The sequence below is a fragment of the Balaenoptera borealis genome (assembly GCF_965194805.1).
Source record: "Balaenoptera borealis genome assembly, chromosome: 13".
In the NCBI taxonomy this organism is placed as follows: domain Eukaryota; kingdom Metazoa; phylum Chordata; class Mammalia; order Artiodactyla; family Balaenopteridae; genus Balaenoptera; species Balaenoptera borealis.
In genome coordinates this window covers 90,253,777-90,266,445 of record NC_138870.1, presented here as the reverse complement: position 1 = coordinate 90,266,445, position 12,669 = coordinate 90,253,777, and the positions used below count along the sequence as shown (strand labels likewise).

At 52.9% G+C, this 12,669-nt stretch overlaps 1 protein-coding gene across 4 annotated transcripts in view; it reads right to left on the bottom strand.

Moving 5' to 3' along the window:
- RFX4 (regulatory factor X4) overlaps window positions 1–10,516 on the bottom strand; it is a 167,138-nt gene extending 156,622 nt beyond the window's left edge. For 3 of the 4 annotated variants that reach the window (XM_082349885.1, XM_082349886.1, XM_082349887.1), the window contains exon 1: window positions 6,818–10,516. In XM_082349885.1, the coding sequence (XP_082206011.1) occupies window positions 6,818–7,175 (358 nt within the window). In that variant the 5' untranslated portion in view covers window positions 7,176–10,516. The remainder of the gene's footprint in view (window positions 1–6,817) is intronic. The other variant, XM_082349888.1, reaches the window with a different exon arrangement.
- Between the last annotated feature and the right edge of the window lie 2,153 nt (window positions 10,517–12,669).

Genomic DNA, 12,669 nt, shown 5'->3' with positions numbered 1-12,669 from the left:
TGTATCAACACCCCCAAATTTAGACTCATCATTCAGAAAAAGATGATGTGGAACTCAAATATCACCCCTGCTTTTTAAAAAAATTATAAATTCTGTAATTGTAACATTCAAAGAAACGCCTCCTTCTTCAGAAGTCTAATATTAGCTTGAAATGACTTCAGAGCCGTCACAAGATTCAAGACAAACATGTTAACATGAGCTTCTCCACGAAATGCGTTCGTGCCTCAAAAATTGGTTGCTGGCGGTATAATTAGCAATCACTAATCACTCTTTAGATTATTCAAATGACAGTTCAAAATCTAGTCCAGGAGTAGTTCACTCGTGTTCACTGATACTGCATTTTCTCCAACATGATGGATTCAGGAGATCAATGCTTATGAAGTAGTAATTCTCCCTTCCAATTAAATAAAAATCTGCTATATTCATCAATCTCACTTAGACTGAGTCTAAACAATGCTGACCTTTAGCACAATTGGGTAGTCAGAAAACACGCAGGGCACTAAGCCCTAACTAACCTTCACTGGGTTGAAGCCTTTTCAAAGGCTTTATTATCCCCTTGAATTAAAGCAAAACCATCACAACAATATAAACCCAACACGTCCAGGTTCACCTGTCTACTAATAATTATTGATTGCTCAGAGGCAGATTATGCTTTTACATTTTATTGAGGATTAACCAACCACAAGAGTGGAAACTATATACCTATTTTAAAGAAATTCTGCTCTGAGGATCAGATCTGACCACAGAAACAACGTAATCTACTGGCACAGGTAATCCAGCCCTGGTTGCCTAAATTCAGATCGTATTCAACTGAAAACAGAAGGGCTGAATTTCATTCTTTCTTTTCTGCTTTTTATGATCTTTCTCTCTCTCTTAAAGAAAGCTGTTACTATTTCAAAAGCCCAAAAACCACAATGTAGATAAAATCAAGTTATAAAGACAGAAACTGAACAAATGGACATTTTCTCCTCACGTTAGAAAAATATGCAAGAAAGGCCAAAGAACTAAACGAGTTTCCTGCTAAGGCGGGTTTCAGAGAAAGACTCCCTTGAAACTGGTTTCCCCTTCTTGAAAGTCAAGTGTAAAATGTTTCAGTCTTTAATAAAACAGTGATGCCTACAAGTATTGGGCAGCTGGGGGAGGGCAGTGGATGAAGAACGTGGGCCATCACGTTCTAACTGGGAGGGCGTCAGGGGTTGTGCAGGGGCCTTCATCAGAGGTGTGCACCATACGTCTCCTCTGAGAGCTCCATGGAACTCTCTTGCAGGATTCAAATCCCAGTCAACAGGTGTTGCCTCTACAAAGACACATTTTCCACTTCCTTTAACAAACTGGAAAATGCAAGGGTGAAACCATGGCAAACAGAAGCACATAAAATGCCTTGTTCATGGGAAAGGTAGAGAAATGAAAATGACATGAATCCCTCAGCCTAAAACCTTTTAGAAGAGAATGATTTATCTTGACATGAGAATTGAGACTATGTCTACGTGGTACAGAAAACATCTAGATATGCTGAAACAATCTAAATTTTTTTCAGCATTCTTATCCCCTTTTCCCAACTAGACACCTAGGATTTGGCACAGGAAGGCCAGATAGTTATTTTCAATCATAGTAAGGTCTGCCATTTACTGAGCAATTTCTAGGAGCCAGGCTTAACTTAAAGTGCACAATCTCATTATATCCTCTTTTTGTTCTTATTGAAGTATAGTCGACATACAATATTATGTTAGTTTCAAGTGTACAACATAGTGATCCGACAAATACATTACCACACAATCACCACGACAAGTCCAGTAACCATCTGTCACCACACAAAATTATTACAGCATTATTGACTATATTCCTTATGCTGTTACAGTACATCCCTGTGACTTATTTGTTTTATAACCGGAGCTTGTACTTCTTAATCCCCTTCACTTATTTCACCCAACAACCTCCCCCTCCCCAGTATATCCTCTTAAGAACCCTAGAAGGTAAAGAGTGGATTTTTTCACAAAGAAGGAAGTTGAGGCTTGAGAACTTAGGTCATTTGCCCTGGGTCACACAGCTAGCAAGTGACCAAGCAGGGATTTAAATCTTGGTCTATCTGATAGCAAAGCCCATGTTCTTTTCATTAAAGCACACCCACATCTACCTGAAGTCACAGGGGAACACGTATCTGTGAATGACTTCTAGCTCTAATATATGGTTTGTTAAATTACCAAAAGGCTACATATATAATCACAGTACTTAATGGCTTCTGCCTCATTAGTTTATTCTGGCTGAGGTATGTCTGTATGTGAGCATGAATGAAGCCTAGACATTCACAGACACAAAGCGAATGGTAACTAAACTTCAAATGAATCCCCAAGAAGACTACAGTGCATTTCATATCTGTAGTAAAGATGTGTCCCTTTATGTCCCTATTTTTGCCAACGATAATTTACAATTTTGTCTTCACAGTATAAAAGACTATCCTAACACTTTCTAACAGGAAGAAAATAGCATGCTTTTGCTAAAATAATATACGCTTTCATTGGACATCCTTTCCAACACAACCCTCTCCCTCGCTAAAACAAAAAAGAAGAGAAAGACAGTGTAGCCCTGTGACTAAGGGTGCGGATCACTGCAGGTTAGGGTACTTACCCCCTTCAAGGATATCCTTTATCTGCCTCCATTTCCCATTGCATAGAATGGAATGGATAATAATAGTACCCCTAACATATATTTTAAAATACAACTAATAATGAATTTAAAGTGCTTAGTACATGCCCGGCATGTGAAAGGCACTTGACAAACATTAGCTTTAAAAATGAAAACAAAAACCTAGGTTTATTACTTGCATTCTGTCTCAGGAAAGTTTGGCACACACGCAATTAAGATCGATCTTGCTTCCCATGCAGTCAAGGTATGTCTCACAGCCCAACTTCTAGAGCTCAGAAACTTTTCAGTTTTGAGCCTGTTGGTTTCCTCCTTTAAACTGCGAATGATAACAGTTCCTTCTTCGTAGCGTTGTTGTGAGCATTACCTAGATAATGCATTTAAATTAAAATGCTTAGCAAAGTGAAAACATATAGTAAGTATTGAATATGTTATTTATTATCACTTTCGCATTGCAGACTCACAACAGCCCTATCAGACAGTTCTCTCAATTCTGTAAGAAAATTGAAGCTCAGCAATATCTAGCTTCCAGACCAAAGACACACAGCTTCATGTGGCAGAAAGGCACCCTGTGAAAGGTAGCAACCTCCCCATCACCACACTCTATCTTCATTAATCTAGATAGTGTTTTCTCTTCACAGTACGTATCACTAGCTGAGATTATCTATTTTTGTGTTTATCTGTTTGTCTGTCTAGAATTTATGCTCCAGAGGAGCAGAGATGGCATTTTAAAGCTCAGCATTTAGCAGAATGCAGGGCATGTAGAAGACACATAGAATTCTTGAATGAATGGATAGATGAAACAAGCTAAAATTTGCCCAAAGTCTATAACTCTACTCAACCCTTATGATGCACTGCCTCCTACCACTGCCATCATTTAAAATCCTCTTCAAATCCAGAATCACAGGACAACTTCAGAGACGTTTTCTCTGGAGCTCAAAGACACAACATTCCTTGCTCCTCCACTCTCATCCATGCATTTCCCTTCTCACCAAGTGGGACTCAAATCCACCTGGCGGCCAGTGTCATCACCAAGCCCTGCCAGGCTAGTGCTCTACCAGTGTCCGGCTGAAGCAGGCAGGGTGGGGCGAGGGAACGGGCTCTCCCAGGCTGGCCTCCGATCTAGTTCTGCCACGTACAAGTTGTGACCCTGTGCAAGTTCCAGACCCTCTTTCATCCTAAAAAGGGACAACGCAGAACTGCTGTCAGGCTTAAATGGCTAACGTGTGGAAAAGTGCCTGTTAACGGGGCTGCCATATGGTGGGTGCTCAACAACAGAGAGCAACCTTTCCTCCAAGCCCCAAGGGGACACTATTTTTCTGTCCCTTGTAGCGCTCACCACTCTCAGTATGTCCATGCCTTCCCTCATCAAAACGTTCTAAAGTCCTTGACAGTAGGGACTGTGGCCTTATTCATCCCCAGGCTCTGCCACCCAACAGGTGCTCAGTGAGCGAGACTGAATAAAACCTCCGATAAATTCACCCAAAGTCATTTTTTTTAACTTTTACCTGACACCTCCAAATTATCTGTCTTTGAGTTATTCTCTCCCCTAACCTTGATAAAATTGCAAAGACATCTCAAATAGCGCGGGGTGTGGGGAGAAGCAACGTCAGAGATTCTCCCCCCCACCGCCTTTTCCATCCTGCAGGGCCGTGCATCCCCGGAGGGGCAGCTGGAGAGCGTCCCTAGTAACCTGTTCAGCAGGCAGCGCAGGCTCTCAGGGGCCTACGCAAGTGGAGACCTGACTGTCTGGCGTCCAACTTGTGATGTCACCATTCCATACCTTTTCAGCCTTTTTTTTTTTTTTTTTTTTTGCACAGACACCAAGGCGAACACACACATCAACTTGACTTAGAATCACGATTTTGCAGTGTTGGAAATAGAAGAGAAACCCTGTGCCTGATGCAGGTCACAATAATACCTCTCTCGTGGAGCGCTTGTGAGGATCAATGTGTGATGAACTACTTTATAAACCTAGTACCAGGCAGATATCACAGACACGGGCATGTAAGTTAGTCATACACTTTCAGACAGACCGTGGCAATCTTTACATCCAATCCGTTCATTTACAGATGAGGCGACAGAGTCTGGGGAGAATGGAAGGACTCCTCTGCTGAACATATCACCAGGAGGGGTGGCCAGGTGTGAGAAGAGCCTCACCTCTTCCTAAAAGCTTGAGCAACGGAGGGTGAAGTCTGGTGTACTCTTGACAGCAACATCTCACCACATGGGCCAGTGTGGCTTCTTATCCAGCATCTGTGGGGGTCTGTGATGCTGGCTTCATCACCCAGAGGCATTTCAGTGTTGACGCCGGGTACAGCCCCATAAAATCTAACACCTTAAGGGACGCACCTCAGGTGTAACTGAGAAAGGCAATTGCAGGTCCTTAAAAGGAGGTTATTCAAGGTTCTTGACTCTTAAAATCCTAAATGACTTGTAAAAATATTTTAGTATATTATTAGTTTGGGGAGAGAGTCACTAATTGTGCAGTGGATCATAGTTCAGATAGTGGTAACCTGGGTTCTATAACAAAGAGGGATACGTCTAACTTGTCAGAGAATCCCAGTCTGTGAGCTGTCTTACCCTTCATTTTACAGGCAATTAAAATTAATCTTGTAAAGGCTAGAAGATTTACCTGAAGTATCATTACAAGTGGCTGAGTCAGAATGATAACCCCGAGCTTTCCTCACTGTACAAAGGAGGAAAAAATCCGGAGGATCTTCTCTTCAGTACCCTCCCCACCCCTCCAAAGGAGAAAGCACCTCCTTCTCTTCTCTTTCCCGCCTTATCCTAACCCCTTACCCTTTCAGATCCAGTTTGGGGTGGGGGGGGGGCGATGAGAAATTCATCTGGGGCGACCCACGGGTCGTGGGGAAGAAAAGCCAGAACCTTTCACGTTGGTGAGCCTGGGGCTCCTGGGGGGGGCGGGCGCACTGCCCAGCTGGCGCCTAACTTCGGGATGGGGAGGGAGGCTGGACGAGAACCCGGAGGAGGAGGGGTGGGAGAGAGGGCGAGCAGGAGGGCTGAGAAAAGGTGTAGCTGCTGGAGAGAAATTAGAGACCTCGGCGCCTCTGGGAAGCAGGATGGTCCAGCTCTCACACAGCGGCGGGGAGGCCCCGTGCAAACTCCTCTCTCCTCCTCGTACTCGGCCTTTTGTTGTCGGCCTCTGCCTCTGGCTCCTGCTCATGCCCTCCGGTCCCCTGCCCCCCCTGAAGTCACCCCGACTGCACTCATAATATTTTGCTTTGCGCTGGGTCTGTTTTCCACCACCAACTTCCAGCAGTCTCCATGGCGACGCGCTGGGGAGGGGGGCGGGCGCAGCTATGGAAATCTCAGGGCCTAGCCGCCGGGCGGCCCCTGCAAACTTTTCCGGGTCTCCAGGACCTACAGGCCGGGTGGGAAAGAGCGTTGTCCCCGGCCGCCGCACCAAGTCGTGTGCGGGGCTCCCCGAGCCCGGCCTGCACCCGCGTCCGCGCTGGCTAGTGCTGCAGCCACCCGGACAGGGGACCTGGGGACCACGCGGCCTCTTACTTGACCCTGATGCCAAACCCAGACGTAGGCACTTGGCAGGTGGCGAGGGTGGGGCGAGCATGTCCCCTTTACCGGCCACACACACACACACACACACACACACACACACACACGCCGGGAAGGGCGAGACAGTCTGATTTGGGCGCGGGGGCAAAGTTCAGAGCCCCGACCCCTTGTTCCCCGAGCTCGCAGTCCGGGTCCCGGGGCTGGAGAAGACGACTGCTTTCCTAGGCCCGGGGCCTCTTCCCACCCGGGCGCTCTCTGCCCCACCGGGCCCACGCCAAAGCCACTGAAATGTCCCCACCTGCGGGCCCTCGGAGCCAGGTCGGGCCTTGTGCTGAGCCGGGGGCCTGTACACCAGAGTGCCTTCCCGCCGTTGTGGCCCAGGGAGCTCAAATACGGCTGCAGGGGTGCTTTGGCCTCTCTGGGTTTTGGAGGTCGCGGCGGAAAGCGGGTAGAGGCAGAAGTTTCCAGGTCGGGTTCGTCAGTGCCCCTCTGTAAGGCGCCATCCCGTTTAACAAGAAACAACCCTTCTGTTGCGTAGGCGACCAACCTGGCCGCGGCCCACTTTGCACAAGTTCTCCGTGGCCTAAAACTCTACCTACTTTCCCCCCACCCCGCCCCTCGTTCTCGAATTTCCAGGTACCTTGAGTAACTGAGCAACGCTCGTCTGGGAAGGGCAGCCGGGATTGGAGCCACAGGCCACGAACACGTAGGCGCCGGCGGCGACCCTCGTGGTGAGGGCGGGCCACACGGGGCTCGGCGCAGAGTTTGCGCGGCGCGGGGCTGAGGCGCGAGCCGGGAGCGACGCAGCTGCAAACCGCGCACCGGGCGGAGGGCGCGTCGACCGCCCCACGCGTGCGCCTGCGGCCTCCGCCGCCTCCCCGAGCCCGGCCGCGCTGCGGGCCTCCTGGGAGAGGAGCTCTGCTTTGTGGCACTCGGCGGCGGGCTAGCCCAGGGCCCAGAGGCGCGCGCCGGCTCCCCGGCCTCCTCCGACGGGGCATTGTCTCAGCCCTCACACTTGTTGAGTATTTTGGGAAAACTCGAGGAATATATTACCGCCTCGGTGCGCGGAACAAAGGGGCGCGTTTCCGCAGGTCACGCTGAAGGGGCCCCCAGGCGGACCACTAGAGCCCCGGCCCCTGCAAAACTGTCCTCCCGGGCCCGAGGCACGTTGCGGGAATTTTCTTTTTAAGAGGAGGGGACGGAGGCCTGGCCCGCCGGCCTCTCCGACCCCGGACGCTCCGGACATCGCCCCAGCACTTGCTGCGAATCGATTGTTCCAGCCCTTTCGGAATGAAATAATAATAACGATAATATTCGTGGTTCTGCCGTAAGATGTGCGCGCAATCTGCCGTAAAAGGAGCAGAATCGAACTGCTCCAAGGAGCGCAGGTCTCAGCAAGCCGGGGAGAAAGGACCTTTACATAACAAGGGAAACGCCAAAGAAAAGCTAATTGGATTAAGTTCTCTGGAAGCGAGGTGAGGGAAGGTCCTGGATCGGACCGCGCCGAGCCGCACTTCCCTTCTCGTCGGTTTTGCAAGCCCGAGTGAAAATGTCACCTGGTGCGCCTCGTGTCATTTCTTCACGCTGCCGTTTCCCAGAACTTTTTGAGTTCAGGATGGCGATCTAGGGATGTCTCAGATTTTCGAAAAGGGGAGGGAGTGGATGGGAGAAAAGATTTCAGAACCCGTTGGGGGTGTCTGCTGTAAGTAATGACCAGGTGTCTCCACGACCACTAGCTAGAGGACAGAAAACAGAACGTTTCCACAACCCCGCAGCTCTCCCCAGAACGCACCGAGAAGCTCCAGTCGTGTGGAAGGGGTGGCTAAAACCCCCAGCTGGGCCATGGCTGGTGTGGGGCGTGGAGACCCCAAGTCCCTACGTGGACCCCTTGCAAATACTTGGTCGCAAACCATGCAGACGTGGGTTTAATTTTGTTCAAGGATATTAACCTCTAAAGTTGGGGTGCTCAGGAGTTGCGTAGTGACACTAACACTTGGCATAGCAGTATGCAGGGAGGGTCTCTTTTCCCTCTCTGGGCGCCCTCTTTACCGCCAGTGCAGAGGATCCAGCAGGGCTGGCCGCGCACTTGCAGCCGGGCGGGCGGCAGGCGATGCCTCTCCTTACCTTCGTTTGTCATTGCACATAGTAAGGAGTTCCGCGGGGCTCAGCCTTTCCCCACTCCCGGGGGACCCACACCCACTCGGGAGAGCGCAATGGAGAGGGACTTAGCTCTTGAGATCAGAGACAGACAATTACCCTGGAAAATCAAAGATACCCCTGGTCAGAGGGGGTGGGCGTCTTGTCCACCAGGGCCCCAGCAGAAGCCAGGAGAGGCTGGAAATCTTTCTGCAAGGACGGAAGAAAGACCATCTGGGGCAATGCCCGGATGACCCCTACTCCCACCCCACATCCATTTCCAGCCTGCTTCGGAGTGGAGATGGGGAAGCAGTCGTGTGGTGTTTATTTGCTCAGGGAGGAGTCGCGCGTGTGTTAGGGGGCGGCAGAGGCTGGAAGGCACCTGTTGCTCCGCGCTGCAAAGTCCGGCAGCGGATGCTCCTAGGCAGCCCCTCCAGCATCGCGTCAGGCTGCTGCCTCGGCCCAGGCTGCTCTCACTGCCCTGTTTCTGCCTCTCCCCAAGAAACGCCAAGGCTGCAGCCAAGCCGGGATAGGACTGCACTGGTTGGAAGACTGCGGCTGGGGGAGGAGGTGAACTTCCAGAGAATTTCTTTCACCTGGAAGTAGGGAGCATAACTCTGATCTAGAAGTTTGGCGGCTCTTCAAAGGCGCTAGAACTGGGAGGTGGCGAAGACTCTACTGGAGAAAGAACCGAGACGCTGGGCTTTTTCGTTGTAAGAGATTCCTTGGCTTGCTTTCTCTGTTGTTACGGACGGCCGCAACCCCAAAACCTGATGCCCACAGCCAACAGACCCCAAAGTGCCGAGCAGTTTGCACACCCAGACGCCAGGCCTCTCGCCAGCCGCTCGGCGTCTTGTCCTCCCTTCAGCAGAATTACGATCCCCAAGCAGAGCGCATCGTCGGGTGCCCCTTCCGGGCAAGGAGGCTACACCCCGCCTCGGGCGGCCCGGGGCTCCCTCCTCCAGACCAGGCGCGGATTCCCCAGGACCACCGGGTTCGCCGCCGCCACTCTCTCCAGCTGCGCATCTCCACCAGTCGGAGCCTCTGTCCCCACCTCCCAGGCGCTGTGCGGAGCCGTCTCCCTCCCCCGCCTCTGGGGCGTTCCGCTCGGCTTCCTGGCCCTAGCCACCAGCTCCAGAGCGCACCGCTATTCCGGGGCCCCCAAACCGGGGGAGGAGCCGGGCCCGGGAGGGGGCGGTCGGCTCGCAAAGTTTCTGCAAGTGGCACCTCGAGCTCGCCGCGAGCCAGCGAATCTTTACATAACTTTGTGTCCGGGGCTAGCAAAAGCGCGCTCCTCAGCGCGCGCGCGCGCGCACACACATTTACACACACAGTCACACGCTTACACACGCGCACACTTCCACGCATCCGCTTACAGACATCGCACATCGCATGGGATTGAAAACTTCTGCAGGCTCCGTTATTTCCTGGGGTTCCGCTGTCAAGTTGACCCTTCTGAACTTTTTGCGACTCTTGCTGAAGTTCCCCTTCTACCTCTTCTTTCCCTCCCAATGTCTCCCCCCAACCCCCACCAGGACTAACCTGTGGAATCCATGTCGGGTTCCTCCAGTAACCCACAATGCATGCTCTTCCCATGGACAGCACAGGCGCCCCCCAAAAGTCCTGATGTTTGGGGGTCCCCTGTGCTAGAGCTGCCCAGGGAGGAAGGGAGGAAGGAGGGGAGAAGGAGAAAGAGACGCAGAGAGTGCAAGGACGGAAGGATAAAGAAGAAAAGGAAAAGGCAGAAAGAGAAAGGAGAACAGAGAAAGAAGAAAAGAGGAGAGAGAGAGAGAGAAGGGAGAGAGCTCGGAGAAGGGGGAGAGAGAAAGAGCGAGCGAGCAAGGGGACACTCAGTAATCCAGCCGGGCAAAGCCAAACCCGTCAAAATGTTTGCGGATGTTTCATGGGAAAAAGCATCATTTTATAGGAGCCCCGATGGGAGCAATGTCATTGATAGGCCAGCCGGCCTGATGAATGGCCGCTCGTCAGATGGGGCCGTGGCGAGGCGCACTGTGAAGCCCATTGTGGGCCTGTTTTGAATAAGAAAAGCCTCCTCCGAAAAGGGGGGCTCAGAGCGACGCAATCCCAGCCCTCCGACTTCCCCCTTCTATTATAGCATTAGCAACGTTTTTCTTATTTAAAGTTCCAGAGGCCTTCTCCAGCCTTCGCCCGGCACTCATTATAGGCGAAATCAAAATTGGCTTAGATGTGGCCCCCTCCCCCCTGCCCCCCTCCCCCGATCCGGCCAGGCGCGGCGCAGGCTTGGGGGGTGGGCAGGGGACTCCGAGGAGCCTGGGGAGTCGCCTACGCGGCCACGAGTGGGCCCCACTCCTTTCCCTCTTCTCTTGGGCCCCCCAAGTTTGGTCCCGGGTTAGATTTTGAGTGGGAGCCCTGGGGATGAGGTAAGCCTTGACTCCCTTCCACGCGGATCCGCGGACACGCGTGGGGGAGTGGAGAGCGCTGAAAGGGGGAGGGGAAGGGGAACTGCAGCCCTAAGACCCCACCCCCACCCCGGGCGGCGAGAAGGCCGCTTGGCAGGGAGGGTGTGAGGCGCTGACTCATCTCCAGAACTTTCTCTATCTTCTGGGTGTATCTGCCTCTCTCCGCCTGCCTCCCTGTCTCTGTCTCCCTCTGTCCTTCCCTCGTCCTCTGTGTCCCTCTATGTCTCCGGTTTGGGCTGCGTGCGTTTCGGTCCAGCCCCTGCCCCCTCACCTCTTTGTCTCTCCCTAGGACTCTGCCCCTCTCTGCCTCTATCCCCCTTGGTCTCTCTGACACTCCCCGCAGCCCCCGCCTCTTCCCGTAACTCTTGTCTGTCAGTCTGTCTGTGTCTCGGTCCCTTCCTCCCTCCTCCCGCGCCCGCCCCCAGCCAGACACGAAGTTTGCGAGAAGCCCGGGCCTGCGAGTGGGGACGCGGTTTTCCCAGGGACCCCCTCCTCGGCTGAGTGTAGAGTGCAGAAAGAAGGGGGCGAGGAGCTGGGGGGCTGGAAGTGGAAGTGGGGGGGCCGGCTGCGTCTCCGCGGGCCCCGATAAAGTGGCTGTTCGCGGGCCGGCCGCGCTGTGATTAGAATATGAATGGGGCTCGGCGGGCGGAAGAGAAAGGCGGATTACCCGGGTGCTTTGACCATGGACAGAGGCAGCGCCGGCCCGGCCGCGGAAGGGGCGGGGCGCGCGGGAGGGGTCCCCAACTCAGGGCGAGGGAGTCTCTAACCCGGGACCCCAAGCAGGGCGCGGCTTCCGCGGTCCCTCCGAAAGCCCCCCCCCGTCTGCCCTCCTAAGTGGGACAATGTTGGGATGGGGGGCGAGGGGCCAGCACGTGCCGAGTTAAGGTCACGGTGCGGAAGAAAGGAGGCGGCGCGGAACGCGGGCTGGAGAGTACGGGCTTAGCGTATTTCAGAGAGCTGGGTTCGAATCCCATTCGATAAATGCTTTACTCTTTATGGGCCTCAGTTTCCTCGTCTGTAAAATGGGGCAAAGATGTCCCCTCTCAAAGTGTGGGGTAAGATTAAACGAGGTAGTGGATGTAAAAGGGGCTGAGTATTCGCTGTTCTCTCTACTTGGAACTCTCCTTACCATCTACCTCCTCCCAACACGTCCCCGCGTGACCGGCTCTTTCCCACCACCCTGATCTCAGCTAGCGTCGCCTCCTCGGAGTGCGCCTGACCACTCTGTGTGAGGCGCCCCTCTTGCTCCGGCCGGTGCCTGGTTCATTACCCGTTTGTTTCTGCAGGAACACCTTGCACAGCCGTTTGCTCAGAGCCCAGAGCAGCGCCAGGCACATTCTTTCCGGCCGCGATGGTTGGTGAAGGGAAGGGGGGTATGAAACCAACCAAAGGCGACGGTGGTGATCACCGCACGTGGTCGTGGTGTGCGTGGTGGCAAAGACTGCGGGATTCCAAGTCATAAGAGTAGAGAGGCCGGGTTCTCCTTTCTCAGCCTCAGTTTTTCCCTGGACGAAATGGGGCGAATGATAAAAACCTCCACCAGCCAGCTGCAGGGGCCCATTGGGAGGTAGAAGATTTGGCGGGGAGCTTGACCAGGTGCCTTCCGGTGGTTGCGGGGAAGCCCGTGCTTCAGGCCCTGGGAAAATCCTTGAGGGATGCCAGGGGCCGGGTTGTCTCCAGAGGGCGGGTGAGACTATTATTATGGCTGTTGCTATTATTCTTATTTTAATCATTATGCACGCAAAATTGGGGCGGGATGGGCCAGACTCGCCAGGGAGGAGTGAGGAAAAAGAACTCATAGGTGGGCCGCGCAGATGCGTGCCGTGCACAGTTCAGGACGCAGGCTGGGCTAGGTCCCTGCCCTGCGCTGTCTAACCTGGGAGGGCACTGTTTCTCAGACATGACAGTGCTGCAG